Source organism: Momordica charantia (genome assembly GCF_013281855.1).
Source record: "Momordica charantia cultivar OHB3-1 chromosome 8 unlocalized genomic scaffold, Mcharantia_2.0 BLBB01000008.1, whole genome shotgun sequence".
In the NCBI taxonomy this organism is placed as follows: domain Eukaryota; kingdom Viridiplantae; phylum Streptophyta; class Magnoliopsida; order Cucurbitales; family Cucurbitaceae; genus Momordica; species Momordica charantia.
In genome coordinates, this window is record NW_028275166.1 from 4,350,645 (window position 1) to 4,368,574 (window position 17,930).

At 32.7% G+C, this 17,930-nt stretch overlaps 1 protein-coding gene across 2 annotated transcripts; it reads right to left on the bottom strand.

Moving 5' to 3' along the window:
- Positions 1-13,830: 13,830 nt before the first annotated feature.
- LOC111004558 (AP2-like ethylene-responsive transcription factor ANT) lies at positions 13,831-17,609 on the bottom strand. Of its 2 annotated transcripts, none has more exons than XM_022275600.2 (10): positions 17,463-17,609; positions 16,947-17,285; positions 16,309-16,870; positions 16,130-16,212; positions 15,959-15,967; positions 15,793-15,881; positions 15,617-15,690; positions 15,453-15,503; positions 15,296-15,372; positions 13,831-15,011 (listed from the first exon to the last, which is right to left on the bottom strand). In XM_022275600.2, exons 2-10 carry the CDS (start codon positions 17,260-17,262, stop codon positions 14,266-14,268), a joined length of 2,007 nt encoding a protein of 668 aa, XP_022131292.2. In that variant the 5' UTR covers positions 17,263-17,285; positions 17,463-17,609; the 3' UTR covers positions 13,831-14,265. The 2 variants fall into 2 exon arrangements, with proteins under 2 accessions (XP_022131292.2, XP_022131293.2); XM_022275601.2 differs by lacking the exon at positions 17,463-17,609 and adding an exon at positions 17,362-17,460.
- Positions 17,610-17,930: the final 321 nt, after the last annotated feature.

The window sequence follows — 17,930 nt, forward strand, 5'->3', positions numbered from 1 at the left end:
GTTGTGTGTCAGTGTCAATATAAATGTTTGGCAGAATGTCCTCAAACTCTTTAATTCGCTTCGTTTATAAATGGCATCAACAAAACCAACTTTCCATGGCTTTCCTTTTAATGATATTATATTTTGGAGTCAAAAGAAAATAATTATGAAGGTTGTGCAGAAACTGATAATTTAGAAATGAACTTTAAAATCATGATTGCACAAGGCTGAAGATGTACAGCTGTTTGGGGTGGGTGGGAAGGAAGCTTCTGAAATCTTCCTGCCAAAATTCTGTAAACCCTCTCTGACCACGTGTGAATAATGGAACCCTCCTATTATTAGAAGGCCATAGACTACTGGTTACAATTTGCTTACTTTTTACCACCAAAATATTTTTTCATTTTCAAATTACGTCTAAATTGAGAGATTTGAATCTCCAAAAGGGGGAGATGACTTACGTGTCCAGCCCATTAGTAATGAAAAAGAGGTCGAGGAGATCCGTATATATTGTTCAGGTTGATCCAGAGGGGTCAAAATAGCTAGAACTGAATGCGCAAACTATGGAAAACGTCTCGTAATGCAAATGTAAATTTTATATAAAAAAGGAACGTGTTAAATTTGGAACGTATGAAATATAGTAAATATTGTAGAGAGAAATGTAGTAAGAGTTGCAAATCGACGGTACACAACTTGATTTTGGTTTTGGAAGATATAGCACTAAAAATTGCATTGTCTTTCGAGTAATTGAAGAGATAATTTTATTGATCGAAAAATTTCTAGAAAAAGGTAAAACATGGTTACTCGTTGTCAATTGCTGCATGTGACATTCAATATTTAATCAAATACATTTCTTCCCTCCCTCCCTCAATTTCATTTATTTGTTGCAAAAGAAAGACAAATCTCACATTTTTTTTATATCTTTAAAAATACAAATATGTACGAGATAATATAAGTTCTTCTTTCCTTTTTATTGAAAAGAAAAAAAAATGTTTGAAAACTATTTTTTGTTTGGTAAAATTTTATATGAAAATTAATTTTTCAAATATCTAAAAAAATAATTTTTTAAATTAAATATTGAAAATTGTATGTTACATTTATTTTTGATAATTATTATGTATTTTATAAGTAAAAAAATCGAAAAAAATAATGTTTTTATTTATATTTTGAAAAATAAACCAGTAATAAAATCAAGAAACTTAATTCCGTTGTTTCCAAAATTTTTATGCAATTTTGAAAATGTTTCCTAAAAATGAGAGACGGAAGAGTTATCCAATACTTATATCGCTAAAATAGAAATAAAAAACAAAAAACGGACCATTAATTTTCTCACACAATTCACAGTGAGGACACTCTTCTCAACATCAACAAAAACAATTAATTTTGATTAGGACCACTTGACAGTACAACTTGTTAATCTTCAACAATCAATATCACAAACTCATAATAGAACATCAAACAGACAAACACCATGGTAGTACACAACATTTCCTCTCCCTTTTGCTGTAAATTCCCTGTTAGAAGATAGAAGCCATTTTCACTGTTGGGATGCTATGATTTTCATTCATTTTTTTTCATTTCTTTTTTTGGGTGGCCAAGTGTGTAAAGATTAATTAATTGCCTTGGGCTCAATTATTATGGGTAAAAGCAGAAACGCTTTAAATTCTACTCCATTATACTAAAAATAATTTGGCCTTGGTCATTACATACACCTCTTTAAAACTCAAATAAAAGCAGCACATTTTCTTCAATATTGAATTTTTACTCTAAAGTTGGTGGGTTTCTATTCAGAGAAATAATTATTTGAGAATATATGTAACCCACTTTTTATTATTATTATTTATTTAGTCTTAAATATTTTGTATATAATTGGATTGGTAGAGGATGATTGGATTGGATTGGACTGGACTCATAAAGTAGATTTTTGCAATGATATGATCTTATGGATGATTGTTGATTTATATCTTTACATCATACACATAATAAAGGTTAGAAGAATTTTTTTCCTTTTACTATTTTTATGATGTATTCTGGGCATGTGGGTTTATAAGAGAATCTAATAATATATTTTAATTTTTTTTCAAAAAATATAACATTACAAATATAAGTTGAGGTGGAGATTCAGACCTTCTACTGTTAGAGGAGAACTGGTTGATCAATTAGTTGAGAATTATTTCCAAAATGAAATGACAAATTTAATATTTTTAATTTAGGAAACATTAATGAAATTATAATGTTTTCTTCTTGTTTTTTTTTGACTTATAAAATTACATATTAAATAACATATATAGACCAAGAATTCTATAATACTATAGAATCTTTTGCCAAAACTAAATTTTTAGTTGAAATTTTTAATAAAAATGTTTAGATAACAAAAAAAAAGATATATGAACACACCTTCCTATTGCTTCTTTAGTAATATAAAAGTAACCAGCACAACAGAAATTCCTTATATCTTTTCCAAATCTTGATTGAAAAGTTAAGTATTTTATTATTATTATTATTATTTTCTTTAGTAATATAAAAGTAACCAACATAAGCTTAACTCAACAGTAATTGACACGCATCTTGACTAAGAGATTATGTGTTCGAATCTTCACCCGACCTGTACTTCTATCGAAAATAAATTTGCTCATAAGTGCTATTTATATTTCTATCAACTTTATGTATTGATGGCATTATCAATAATTTAGTATGTCAACTCCCAATTTAATGCAATTGGTATTGCATTTTCATGGAAAGTGACAATTATGAAAGAAAACAGGGGGTTAAAAAAAAGTAGGTGAAAAGGACCTTATGAGTTAGATTGTGAGATTAAACAGAAAAAGGCCCAGGGAGGTTGTAATAAATGGACAAGTTGGCAAACTCAACCATATTAGTAACAACTTCTCTAATGACCATAACAATATTTTGCTGGTTAATTTAATAGTGATGGCTATGAATTGATTACAGAAAGTTGAGTTTGTATAACCTATATTCCGTTTATACATATGGTAGAACTCGAGAGAGTTGAGAGAGGGAGGGCAGGGAACATTACTTCAAACCTCAACTTGACTTCAAGCATGCCTTTATCAGTGGTCAAGATCGAGTCAAGATGTTTTAAACCTCCACCTACCGTCACTTTCAGATACACGTTTTAGATTGCTCATCTAGAGAATACTTTAGATAATACTAACTTGAGCATTGAAACTTACTTTCTCTCTCGTAGGTCATATGTTCACCTTGAACAGTAAGATGACACCTCTCTAGACATTTGATTTTCACACTAAAAAATATATATTAATGAATCTGTAATTTTTTTTAAGATTCAACAAAATGCAGGGTGGAAGATAGAATCTTTAAACCGGAGAAAGGTAATGGATGCATTATCCATCGAGATAGGCTCGGAATTGTAAAAGATTTAGTGTGTAATATAAAAGGTCAAATTCATATCATATGGATTTATGTAGCTGATGGAATAAAAAAATTTGTGGTGTAAGACCAAGATTTGAATTCAAACTCAATTTAAAGTCATGAGTCTTTTCCAGCTTTCAAGAGTTGGACTTCTCTATCGCAGACAGAACAAATGACTAACATTTTACAAAGCTGTCTAATTTGCTTCACTTGCTGTGACCATCAAAGGAAGAACACCACAGAGACTGTCGGCAGAATTTCAACAGTGACATCAAGGGAAACAAAAGAACACACACGACAGCTTCTGAGAAACTTGAAATCAAATCACAACCGTTCCTTGATTTCATCATCATCAGTAGAGTACATCTTCAAACATCATGGTCAGATTGTCTCTCTCCATCTCTTTCAATTTCCCTTCATATTAATTTTTCTACATACCAACCAAACAAAATCACAACCTTTTGCCATCAATGTCTCTGGTTTTGCAGCTGCATATTGTGATCATCTACTCAACTAAGTTATGTTTTGTGTCAAGATTCAATGTCTGTGGTTTTGTTGCAGTGATTGTACATAGTTTATAATTTCATCGAGCACCGCGGTCTTCCCGGTAACCTGAAATAGTAAACAAGGCTTTAGATTATAATGACAGACACGATTTTGCAGCTAGGATTATGGCTTTGAGAGCTTTCTTTATCTTTGATTGCTATCTGGTCTGTCGTTAAAATTTGCACATATTCTATGCTCAACTTTCAGAGTTTTGTAATCTTTTTTAAGGATCTCACTTCTCATATACATTCTCAAATTGGTTCCATATTCAAGTTCCCTTCAGCATTCTAAACAACAAATGCAAAAAACTATTCAAAGATTTGGCAAATGGAGCGAACACAAAAACTAAAAGAAACATTACTAGAAAATTCACCGTATTTGAACCCACCATTCCCGAGAAGCTCCCACTTCCAAACATATAAAAACTCAAACTTGAGGATCATGAAGAAGGTGGGGCTATGGTTTTTACTTCCTATTTCTCCTTAGAGGAAAAAAAAGTGGTCTTCCACACTTGACTACGATACCATTTCTAAAACATTTTAGAACTCTTTCGATTATTTGTTATCTTGTAACTACATTTTTTAAGTGTATAATTTACATATATTTACGAAAAAAATCACCGATTGTTTGAAAGTTCGACAATATATGGGGTGAGAATTCAAATTTCTAACTTTTTAGTCGAGAATTTATGCCCTTAACCAATTGAATTATAATTTGACAAAATCACTATCTTTTAATCCATACAAATATAGTGTGGTGATATATTTTTTTCATCGTATAAAAAATATATATATATTTTCCTAACCACTAGGTTATTTTTAGGTTCTCTAATCAATACAAGATAATAAATTAAATTAGATAAATTAATTTGATTTAAATGATATGAAGTACTAATAAAAATATTTTTCAAATACATAATTTGATCCAATTTTATAATAGTTCCAAATAGCCCTATTTTGTAAAGATTAAATTTTATTTTAGGTTGCATTACTTCACTTGTTTTATATATGAAAAATATTTGGCTTCTCATCGGTGAGAGTCAATTTTGTGTTCACCAATATTAAATGTTTGACTTTAAATTAGTGCAAAAGCATATTTTTTTTTTAAATAATGAATTGATAATTATTCATAACAAAATTTAGCCCTCATTGATAAGAAGCAAGTATTTTTATTTATATATACGTGACACATTTTATTTATATGTGTGGAAGAGAATAGTGATATGCTAGTATCCAAATAAAAAAAATGTTGTGAGAATTAAAAAATAACATAAAAAGAATATGCATTTATATATATAGCATTAGGTTTAAAATTTTATAAAAATGAAATAAATCACAAAAACTAAGAGACCAACCAAAAATAATTTTTATGATATTTTTATAAATACATATTTATTTTGAAAGAAAATTATTTCTCATCCAATCGAAATTTTGAAATTTGAAAAATAATGAGTTGGAATCTAATACTCTAAAATTTTTCTCATTTCTCATTCTTTTCTCACCCTCCCTGACGTTTTTCTTTCTCTAAACGTTTTACCTCATTTTTTCATTCTTTTCTAAAATTTTGTGTCGTTATTCTCTCCTCTCTTAATTTTATTTTCTCGAGTTAATATTATTACACTTTTTGACTATTTTTCTCAATTTTAATTTTTTAATATTCTTTCTCTGATCTTCAACTATTTTTTCTATCTCAAAACTTTTATATCTCTCGAATTTATCTCATTTTCCCTCCCCCATCTAACATTTTTTCAATCTCTAATACTTTTTACTTTTCACTTTTTAAATTCTGTCTCTAAAATTTTCCACTTTAACTATTTTCTATATTTAAAGTTTACCGCACTTTATTAACTTCCCTTTTCTCTATAAATCTTCTCACCTTTAGACATTTTTCTCTAATTCTTTTTGTCATTAAGAATTTTAAGCCTTGAAATGGATTATCCACTTCCACATGTTCGAAAGGGATGGAGAAAGCGAATTGGTGTTGTCGGCCCAACAAACTAGCAAGTCCAGTAACCAGATAATCAATGGATCATATATGCACGTTAAGCCCAAAAGAGAAGAGTTGGGCCCCCTTCTCAGCTACTTGGGCTGGACATGGGCCGAATCTATCGTACAATATATTTCAGAAAAACAGTTTATAAATAATATATTTTGAGAAAAAAAAAAAACATTTGAACTAACTACTATGGTAGCTCAATTGGTTCTAATCTCTCCTAAGCCTAAAAAACCAGATATTAGAATCCCACCTCGTTCAAACATTGGTTAATAATTTGTAATCTATTGACTTTTAACTTTTAAAAATAATCATCCAGTCATATAATTGATAGATGAGCTAAATATTGATTAAGATCATTACAGTAATCATTAATTGACCCAAATAACATGACCTAACTAATTGATAAATTTATTATACTTACTTCACAATATAACACATTTTGAAGTGATATATTATTTTACTCCGCAAACCTATTTTAGAATGCAAGTGATATTACAAACGATATAAATAGTAGTATAAAAAACAATTATTTTACCATGGCACTGAAAAAAAAATTCTTTCCAATTTCATACAAGCTTGAGTTGACATATAACTCATATATTAGATATACATATTTAATTTCTTACCTTGACCAAGTTACACAAGTCTAATCCTTAAATCATCAATTTATATCTTATTATTAGAACTATTATGGGTTGAGTCAAGGTAAAATTTAAAGAATTGAGAAAAATAAGTTCAAATCATGGTAACCGCCTACCTATGATTTAATACAAATATAGTCCTAAGCTCGACCAGAAACTACTACAAATATTTATTATCTCATGAAATTAGTTGAGGTGTGCATAAGTTGATTTGAACGTAACAAAAACATACATAAATTAAAGTAGTATTCAAACCCAAAACTAATTTGTTTAACCTAAAAAAAAAGTTTCAGTATGTCAAGAACAACGACGGTATCCCAAGTATTTCTATAATAGTATCATATGGTACGCTTTGAGCATATTTCTCACAACTTTATTTTTGATTTTATCTAAAATATCAAAAATAATTAATTATCCTCATCTACATATTATACATCATTCTCTTTCTTAACTAAGGTGAGATTAGTTTCTATTTTTACTACAAACCAAACGATGCCTGAGTCATAACTTAAGAGAGAGAGAGAGAGGAGCAGAGGGGCAGAGGTGAGGTGAGTTGATAGATATGAAATCAAAGTAAGAGCGGTTGAAAGGTAAAGAGAGAAAGAAGAGTGGACCAAGTAACAGCTGGATCACTACCCAACGAGTTGTAGTAAAATAGTAAATGGTAAATAGTAAATAGTAAATAATAGTTCGTGTAGGGTTAGGGTAGCAAGGAGCAAAGATTCTACCTTGGATACGCGATGTTGACATTTCTTTCCTCTCTCTCTCTCTCTAGCCTCCGTCTCCACACTCACTAGCTTCTCTTCTTCGTCTTGTCAGCTTCTCAGGTCATCCCCATTTTTATTCTCACTCTACCGTCAATAAAAAGTTTAATTACCACTCATTCTTATTTAATTAATTTACCTTAATTACTGTGTTGTTAATTGTTATATGGGATTGGAGAAACAGAGAGACAGAAATAAATGAAGGGTGGCCATTAATTTCTTGGTACTCTCACTGCTATTTCTTGTTTGTTTTGTTTTAGCTGTGTGAACTGTGAATACAGAACGTATAGCTGCCATTCAGCCCCACCCTCTACACAACAGACAAAATATAAATCCCACCAACTAAACCAATTCCAATTCCCCACCTAACTAAATAAACCCCCACACAAAATCTCTTTTCTTTTACCACAAATCAAAATTGATTTAATACTTCTCCCCCGTCCAATTTTGTATCTAATAGATATCGGAAGTCTCAACTTTGTGTGTGAGAAGGTTGAAAGTTTAACAACTTGTTAGACACGACATCAACATAATTGAGATGTTAAAGAATTTTAAGGGCAGACGACCACAATCTTTTTAATTAGTTTATAAATTAATGCAATGCAACAATGCTCTCTCCTTTATTCTATTTGCTTGTCCTTTCTCTTTCATTGTATTTTGACAAATCCTTCTCTTTTTTTGCTTTTTTTTCTTCCAAATACTTTTCTACCCTTCACTTTAGTATTATACCTGTAATATTCCTATTAAAGGCAATGCCCACGCTTGAAAAAGAAAACAAATAAAGCCGATGCCAAAGACAAACACAAATGTTTCATGTCTCTTTCTTTCTGCTAAACATTTGTCTCTATTTTCCTCTCCTACTTTCTGGAAAAGAAATTAACTTGCAGATCTCTAGAAGGTCTATTTAAGTACTAAAGTTTTCTTCTACTAAACGCAAATAAACAGTAAAGTTAAAAAAGTAGATAACATTACTGGTTTATATACGTTCATCTAATGTAAGCTACATGATGTGCTTCCGCATAGTTGTCGGAAGTTTCACCTATCTTCCATAAAATTAGGTCTTCTACCTAATTTTCCTCATCACCTATATATACCATATCCCATTTTCTAACCAATGTGGTACTTTATTTGCCCTTTTTTGCAACTGTAACACAAAATATCCGAGACAACATATACTACCCATCTTGCATCATGACGTGTCACAAACTCCATACATGCCATATAAGATTAAGTGTTCAATGTCTCTCACTATAATGCCTACGTGTCAGTTTAAGCAAACTTCAATTGATTAAGATATATATCTTCAATTAAAAAGTCTGAAGTTCTAATCGTCTTAAATGACCTATATCCACTGAACTAATTGGACTTCTAATCTTATTCAAAGATGTGGAGAAAACTAGAATCACAAGTTGTAGCTCTATGTTTTTCTCAAAGTATTTATCTCACCTCCTTCCACTCCTAAAACCCACTAAGTATTATCCATTTTATATATAATATGTAGTAAAAAATTTAATTTGTTAAGGAGAGTTTGAAATCAGTATTTTATTTGTCACAGAAAAATAGTAATAAACAAAATACCGATTCAAACCGTTAGTTATCTGTGATCATTACCGATTTTTGATAATCACATATATTTTTTCCCTAAAAACAAATTAATTTTTTTTACTGGTGTTTGTAAATACAATTATAATTATAATAATAAATAACTCACACCATCCTAGAGTTAACCGTCCACTTGTCTAGTTAATGATGTGTTAATAAACTAAACCTACCAATCTACCAATCCTAGAGTTGTTTATTATTATTATTTTTTAATATAACAAGTGGAATAGATTATTCGAATTCATGATCTTTTAGTTAGAGACACGTGTCAATTATTATTGAACTAAGTTCATATCGGCATTTAATGAAAAAAAAAAAAAGAAAAATGAAGCACCCAACCTCAATGAAATTAAATAAAATTCCTTAAATACACTCGATTAATTTGGTCCCAAAATTAGAGAGAGAGAGAGAGAGAGAGAGAGAGAGTGTGTTTTTCACCGGAATATTAGTCCAAGCATCAAACCTAGAGAAAGAGATACAAATTTTATAAGTTATGAAAATGAAACCCCAACCCCAACCCCACACCATTGGAGATCCCATTTACCTAAAAATGACGAGACAAAGCCGAAAAGGGAATCATTGGTGCAAGTTTTGAAGCATAAGTTGTCTCGTCTCCTCGGAAGAAACAAGAATCCTCAACCGAAACATCCCCCATCCCAAAATTAATCTTCAAAACAAATAATAATAATAAGAAAGAAAGTTTTGATTTTATTTTATGAATATAGATAGATTTACAAACAAATGCAGAAAACTACAGAAGAAACGATGCGTTTTCCAGATGTCCTTTTGCGTTGCAGTTTTGTATTTGGAGAAGACAACTGCTACCTCTGAATCAATAATGTCGTACTCCACCACTCAATCCTCTTGTCTTTCTTCCCAACTTCTCCCTCCATGTAACGACATCTTCCATTAATGTCCTCCACTACCTCCTCTTATTAATTATTCAACATACATATATTTCTTATTTATGTTAAAGTTTTTAAGTTTTTTCTTTTTCTTTTTCTTTTTCTTTTTTTGGTTTCATTCGCAGTGAATCAGGCTATTTTCAATATCCCAGTTGATTTCGACGTGCCATTCCTCAACTTTCAACATGAAAGTTTCAAGAAAATTCTCCTCTTCCACTCTTTTTCTATCCATCTTTGCAATGCAACTCTCTTTTCTCATTCCGTACCTACGCATTGACATGCATGCCTTATTATATCAAAATATTGCTCATCCAACCCTTTTTTTCCCTCTCTTTTCAAAGTAATATTAATTTAATTTGTTTCGTTGTAATCTAATCTATATATTTACCCCCTTAGTTTCAATCAAGTTAATACGTACTAATATAATACTAATCATAGTTAAGCGGTAACTGACATGTAATTTTATTCTTGAATTTGAAAGTTCAAACCTTCGTACTCTCAATTCGTTATACTGAACAAAAACTAAATATCGAGGTTGGATATTTCTAGAAAATTATAAAAATGAAAAAATAAATAACAAATAAGTTAAATTTATTAATGCTAATATATTATGTCTATATTAGTGATATTTTATTGATTATTTTGCCTTTTTTTCACTATATTATGAAAATGTCGATGTTGAACTCATGACCATGAAAGTGTCGACACGCCAATAAAAATTTAATACCCTTATTTTCATGCTATATGTTATGGGCTCAGTTTCGATTTGGTTCTTTTGGTGTGTTAATCTTCATAAATCGTCCTTAAACTTTATTTATTCATCTTAATCGTCCACTCATTATTTTTCATCTGAATATAAACTTTAAATACAAGTAGCTAACATATAGTCAACAAAATTTTAAAAATATGAATTCATTACTATGTAAAATGTGTGTTATGTATATACGATAACAACTAGGATAATTCTTGTTTGACCATAACTACATGGACTAAATTGAAATTCAACCCAAATGATAGTAACCAAATCAAAATTTTTGAAATTAATTTGAAACAAACCATGATGAGTAAATTTATAATTTAACCTAAATTTGATAATGATATCATAGAATTTGAGAGACTTCCTATGTTTTTAGTGATAATTTTGACGAAGTTAGTGGTTTTTGTGTACGGCAGTAGGCCTAGTCATAATTGAAAATGACTGTAATGACTAATGAGTAGGAAATTAGAGCAATCCAGCTCGTGCACAACGAAGCCTAAGAGGAATTATTTCATTTTTAGAGTTTTGTGGAGATTTTATGATTACAATCTTTTTGGCTTATAATCAAAAGCAGCTGTAAACAAAATGATTAAGCTCTGCAATAATCATGCATGGTTTGTTTGACCCAAGGCTTAAAAAGAAATTTTAAGATGATGAGTTTCCTCTCTTTTGCAAATCTTTTTGACTAATCAAACTCATTTCCATCCAACTTTTTTTTTTTATCTCTTTAATCTAATGTCATTTTTCTCTCTCATATCAAATTCTATGGCTTCTTTTTCTTGTTTTCTTTCTCTAGTGCTCTTAATACCTCTTTTCTTTTTTGCTAAGAAACTGTGGATTTCTTTTCTCAATTTGGATTCTTTGGATTTGAAAAAGCATGTCAACAAAGTGAATCTTAACGTAATTAAATCCAAAATAAAGAAGACAAAGAAAACTAAAAAGGAAAGAAAGTCTTATAAGTTTTCTTCCTTGTCTATTATTTTTTCCTTTTTTTCCTAAGCGTTGGTTGAAAAAACATAGAATCCGAGAAAAATAAAGTTCAATTATTTGAACGATTTTGTTTAGATGTTGATATTTCGATCCGTGCAACTTTATTTTATAAGAAGAAATAAAATGTCAATGGAATCATAATATCTTAAACATGTTAAGTCACCAATAGACCTATAAACTTAATATATCTAATATTTCTCTCACTCATGGAATTGAAAATTTACACAAGATCCAAGTAGAAATCAATATTAATTAACTTGGGAGGAAATGACAATACATGAGCTCGAACACAGTACTTTACTTACGTGGTCATCGTGGTCATTGATGAATTAAGGTAAATTTAATCCTTTGTGGTTATCTAACCTAGTACAATCAATTATTTTGTTTCTCTTCAAAGTCATATTATATTTAATAGTGTTAATTACTTCTTTTTTTAATTTTTGAAATTTTTGAAATTATTGAAATTTGGATGTTTATGTTAAACATGTCAAATATGAACTTTAAAATAAATGTTACAAAAACGAAAAACTTTTAAATAAGTTATAACGTTTGATAACCATTGAAATAATAATCCTAGGCTCTTTCTCCTCCTATTCAAATTCAGTAACCAAAAGCTAGGCTATGAAAAATGAGGGGACAAAAGTAAAAATAGAATAGAAAATTAAAGAAATTTACCAAATAAATAGACTTATCGAGTAATAATTATTTAAGTTCTTTTCTAAGTTACCCAAAAAGTCTCATGGTCATGAATATTGGACAAACATGTCAAATATGAACTTTATATATCCAAAACCTTATCTTTATCTAATCAAGGTAGGACTTTGGACGTATACTTAACAATGTATATGATTTTAAATTGAAAAAAATTTGAAACGACCTTATAAATTTCTTTTTTAATGGACAAAAAATGACCTATAGTTAATGGGATTAGTAACTCCCTTGCAGGTAGGGATATGTCTTCCCCATCTCCATCCCCGCCCCCCATTTAATCCTACATCCTCGAGAAATTCTCTACGAAATTTCGCGGAGATCAGGGTGGGGATTCCCCTGGAGAATTCATGGGGATTGGGTTCCCCCGAGAAATTTTTAACTATTTCTTTTTTTATGTTTTAAATTATTTGTCAATAAGTATTTTTTTTCTTAAAGAAAATTTATTTAGTTGCTTAATTTATAAGTCCTAATTCTCTCAAATATATTACGCGGATGGGTAGAGAACAAATATATGATTTTTTTTACCTATATATATTTAAAGAGAATAATATAATTATTTTAGTGTGTATATGTATATATATAAATATTAAAAAAAAAAGGTGCAGGGCAAGGAGCGGGGAATGGGGATGAGGAACGTATTCCCCCGTCCCATCCCCGCCCCGTGGGGAATTTAAACGAGGATTCCACGTCCCATTTAGGCGGATCCCTCGAGGACGGGACCTATGGGAAAAACCTGCTTGTCGGTGATAACTTATATAATATTAAATATATATTTTTTGGATGGAAAAATCTATGAGGCCTATGATTTTTGGGTACCATCTTCTCCCTCTCTTGTATTATTACATGCCAAAGAGCTCTAAAGAAAATAGCCATTGCCATCAGATAAGCCTAAGCCTAAGCCTAAGCCTTACATTTTCCTGGATTTGCGCCAACATTTTCTCGTCCCCCAATCATTTTTTAGCCCATATAATTTCAATTCCAACTTACACGTGGGTACATCACGTTTAATTTCAATAATAATAATAATAATAATAATCCTCTTTTGATTATCTCAATTTTGTTCTTTTTTCTCTTTTCCTTTCCTTTTAAAATAAAAACACGTCCACACCAAGACATGGAATAGCTTTTACTAAAAGGATATACTTAATTAGCAAGTGGGATTTGGGCCAAAAAAGAAAAGAACAATAATTAAAAAAAAAAAGCACCAAATATTACACCAAATCCGACAAAGCCCTAACTAATTACCACTAAGAAAGAAATCTTAAAATAATCATTTTGAAAAAATAAAAAATAAAAAAAGCACACTCACAGAAGAGTCCTTTTTTATGAACAAGTGGGAGAGATGGGAATGTCTACTCTTTCTTTTTTAAAAGCAAATGTAATAAAGGAGAGAATTGCAATCACGATGTAATGCAGATTCAGCTGCAAATTGGGGTCAAAGCCCACACCTTTTTCTTTACATTATTGCTCAAATATTTTGTACTTAGCTGGTGTTTTGTTTTAATATAAAGAATAAATAGTGATGGCCAAAATTCAATAATTTAAAAACCCCCCCTTTCACACACTTTAAATTTCACTAACATCAAATCATAGAGAATTTAATCATTGCTCTTCCCTCTTTTCTCTTTCATTACACAAAATTTCTTTCAATTTTCTTTCTTTCTTTCATTTGCAATAAGGAGCCAAAAGGTTTGGTTTGAAAAAAATTGGATTACAGACACAGAAATTGGACCCCATGGTTGTGTCATTCATTAGTCCCCATTTTTCTCCCACTGACATCAAAATTCTATCTCCTCTCTCAAACCCACCCTTCGACAGCCCCATTTGTTTTTCTTGCCTCCCAAACATCATCTTCGTTTTTCTTGCTTTCTTTCTTTTCATTTCACCTTCATGCAACTAAAAAAAACTAAGCTTTCACGCTCTAAATCTAAACTAAATGCAAGGAAATCAACAAAAAGGAAAAAAAGGGTTTTGTTTTTTTCTTTCTAAGTGTCGTTCCAAGCTGCAAAAACAGGCAAATGAGCCATGGAAATGGCCGTTGGCCTCAGCTGCGGCGGGGACGGGTACCACGAGCCGACTCCGCTCGTGGCTGCCCCAATAAGCTTGGACGCCATCAGGGGTGGGGGCTTTGCAAACGGCATTGATACATTCGTCTTGTCGGGGCTACCTTCTCTTGAGCTACTCAAACTTGTCACCAGAGGCGACGAATTCGAAAAATGAGTCACTTGTTTGCAGCCTACATCATCATCAATGCCATGACTATTATTATTATTCGAGTTCATCGATTCGATCCCAATCAAGTCCTGCAACGCCATCGAAAACGACGCGTTTCGATAGCTCCCCGATGCAGCTGTCATGGAGGACTTGTGATGGTCAAGTGATTCAGCAACACAAGTAGCAGCCTGCTGCTGCTGCTGGTTTTGATACAATGCCATCTTCCAATCAGTACTACCATTCCCATTGGCGCCATTGCTGGCCTCGTCAGGATTGATCCCGGCATTGTTGTTCTGCGTGGTCGACGAGTCGAAACCGAGGGGCGCGGGGGCTGCGGCAGCCTCATTACCGGGCTCGATTTGCTTGTTCCTTCTAGCAAGATCTCCGGCCAGAAGGGTATTACTGGCCATGATTCTGTCGACATCGTATCTGGAAATGTCAAAGTTGGTGACTGCATTTACACCGCGGAATTTGATTGCTGCTATGTCATATGCCTCAGCCGCTTCCTCTTGCGTGCCTGACAAATTATAAAATTTTCATTTAATGTCACCACCACTTGTTTTTTTCTTTTTCGTCAAATCCATCGCATTCGCATATATTATATACATACAAAAATAAAAAATACTAGACTCCTTCACCATGAGGTCCAAATCTTGTCAAATTAAAAATACATTAATTTTTAAAATATTTTTCTACAAAGATTTCGGAATTTGGAGTGACTTCTGTTCCGACAGCACATTAATTTCCATCCAAACATTTATTCGCTACTCATAAAAATAAAAATAAAGAAAGAGAACTCACTAAATGTCCCAAGATAGAGGTCTTTGTTTCCGGCAACTCTCCCAATCCTCGCCTGCCATCTTCCATGTTGGTGATGTCTGTTCAAGAAATTAATTACATTAATAAATATAAACTCTGTAAACTAAAGATTAAATTTTGATCAATAAAAGAAAAGAACCTTGTAACTCCACGGAAAACTGAAGCGCCCCTCGAAAAGCCACTGCTTTTTCTGCCATAAAAGAGAGAAAAAGGAAAACCCCATGGGAATATACGATTACGAACAATATCATCAGCAGCAGAGAAAAAAGTAAATCTTGAATTTATTATTTATTTACTATTTACCTTCTCAAGTGAGCAACGTATTCCTGGCGGCTCATGTTCTTCATTTCTTCAAGTTCAGTCTGGTAATTCTCCAGCTGCCAAAAATAGAGAACAACAATTTGAACACAATGGGGTTTTGATTTTTGAAAGATTAAAAGCTTTGAAGTTAGAAGTTCATTATTTTTGAAGAACCATACTGGAAAATTTATATGGGTGGAGGGTCCCCAGTACTTGAGGGCAGCAAGGTCGTAAGCTCTTGCAGCTTTTTCTTCCATATCATATCCACCTTCAAACAACACAATAATTCAGCAATTAAGTTTAGCTATTTTAAAATATAAAAACATTTTGTGAAAAGAAACTTACCAAGATAAACTGGTTCGACTCAAATGGCATCACCATCAAGATTGGACCATGAAAAAAAAAAGAAACAAGCAGCACGAATCACGCCAAAATGGAAAATGCCTTTCAGAGGATGAAAAAAACAAAAAAAAAACTCGAAAATGCTTCATTTTTTTTTTTTCGTTGAGAACTAACCTTGTCTTCCTTTCCTGGTTTGGCCTTCTTTCTTGCAGCTATTATCCCATAAATGAGCTTCATATCTCCCAGTCCACCTATGCCTTTTTTAAAACAAAAAAAATTATAATAATAATCAGCACCTAAAATAAAATCACGAGATAAATTAGGAAGAAGTTGTTAAAATAGAGGAAAAAAACCTGGTGACGCCACGATATTGGGAGGTTCTCTGGCCGAACGTGTCAATGGATTTGCGGTGAACGGGCTGCTTCTGGCAGAGCTTTCCGGGGCCTCTTTTCTTAGTTTCAACGGCGGAGGCGGCGGCGGAGGCGTCTACTCCGGTGGGGGAGATCTGGCCGGAAGCCGGGAAAGAGGTGGATTGAGAACCGGGGCTCATCGACAAGCTAAGCGACTGGAGATCCCCGCAGGTCATTCCGGCGCCGTCATTGACGCCGGCGGCGATGTGGTGGTCCACCAGAGGATGATGATGATTATTGAAGTGAGGACGAGAGACCCAGTTGGTAAGGCAGGGGATTTCGTCGTCCTCGGAGGGAATCTGGGGGATTTGGGGATGGCAGCTTCCAATTGCAGCAACGGAATTAGGAACCAATCCAGGATAGTAATGATGGGAATTGTGGATTAAAATGTGGTGGTCTTGATTCTGGTGTCTATTCAATGAATGCTCCCTCTCGGGCTCCGATTCCGCATTCTGATTGAAATAGCCACGCCCCCCGAGAAAGTCCTCCAGCTTCGGCGCCATACCTTAAACCCCAAAAACCAAACAAAAATTAACAAGAAGCCCAAAACAGAAAATGCAAGTAATCAAGTGAAAAGGGACCTTGGGTTTGGGATCTGGAGAGGGCCTCCATGATGCAGAGAGAGCCGTCGGATTTGAGGGGCATGACGGAGAGAGAAGGGGGATTGGGATTCTGGGGGTAGAAAAATTCAGAGGAGTTGTTGAAATGAGGGGACAAGTAGAAGCTTGTGGGAGTGTGAGGATGAGGAGGAGCAGCAGCAGAGGAGGAGTTATTGTAGGAGTGAGTGTGAGGATCAGAGGGAGTGGTGAGCTCCATTTTCATGTGGGGCGACAGAGAGAATCCCAACCAACTATTGTTGTTGTTGTTGTTACTGTTATTCTCGTTCCTCGACTTCATTTTTCTTCCCTCACCTCCTTGTGCTGCAAATTGCAATAAGCGAAAACAATCATTGGGGGAGAAATTATATATATAGGGAAAAAACAGAGGCAATCATACCATATGATATGAAAATAATAATAATAACAATAATAATGTGGATTCAAGAAATGACAAAGTTGGACACAGGTTGAAGAAGAAGAAGAAGGGGATGGCATTACCCAAGTGTTGTGGTTGAATGGAAGGGAAGTTGTAGAGGAGAAGAGGCAAAGGGGTTGGTCTCTTTAAACTAAACAAAGAGAATGAATTGGAGGAAGCAAAATAAGCAAATGTTGGGTAGTATCCCTGCAATCCATAGGGATCTGTGTATTTGAGAAACACACCCACCACGTCTTTTACTTTTCCTTTCAACCCCACCACCATTCCCACCCCTCTCTACCCATTTTTCTTTTCCATCCTCTATCCTATATTGTCATGGTATCGAATCTCCACATCACTCGTAATAATAATCTACTGCTTGACATTATGAATCTTTTATTAAACAACATTTAGCTGCTTATTGACAATGAGAGGTAAGATAGTGAATGTATAGACTGCAGAGAGAGATATTTTTCTTTTCTTTTTTTCAAATGAAATAGTTGTCAAATTTTTAATAGTGGTTTGTAGCGTAATAAAATTTTTACTTTTTA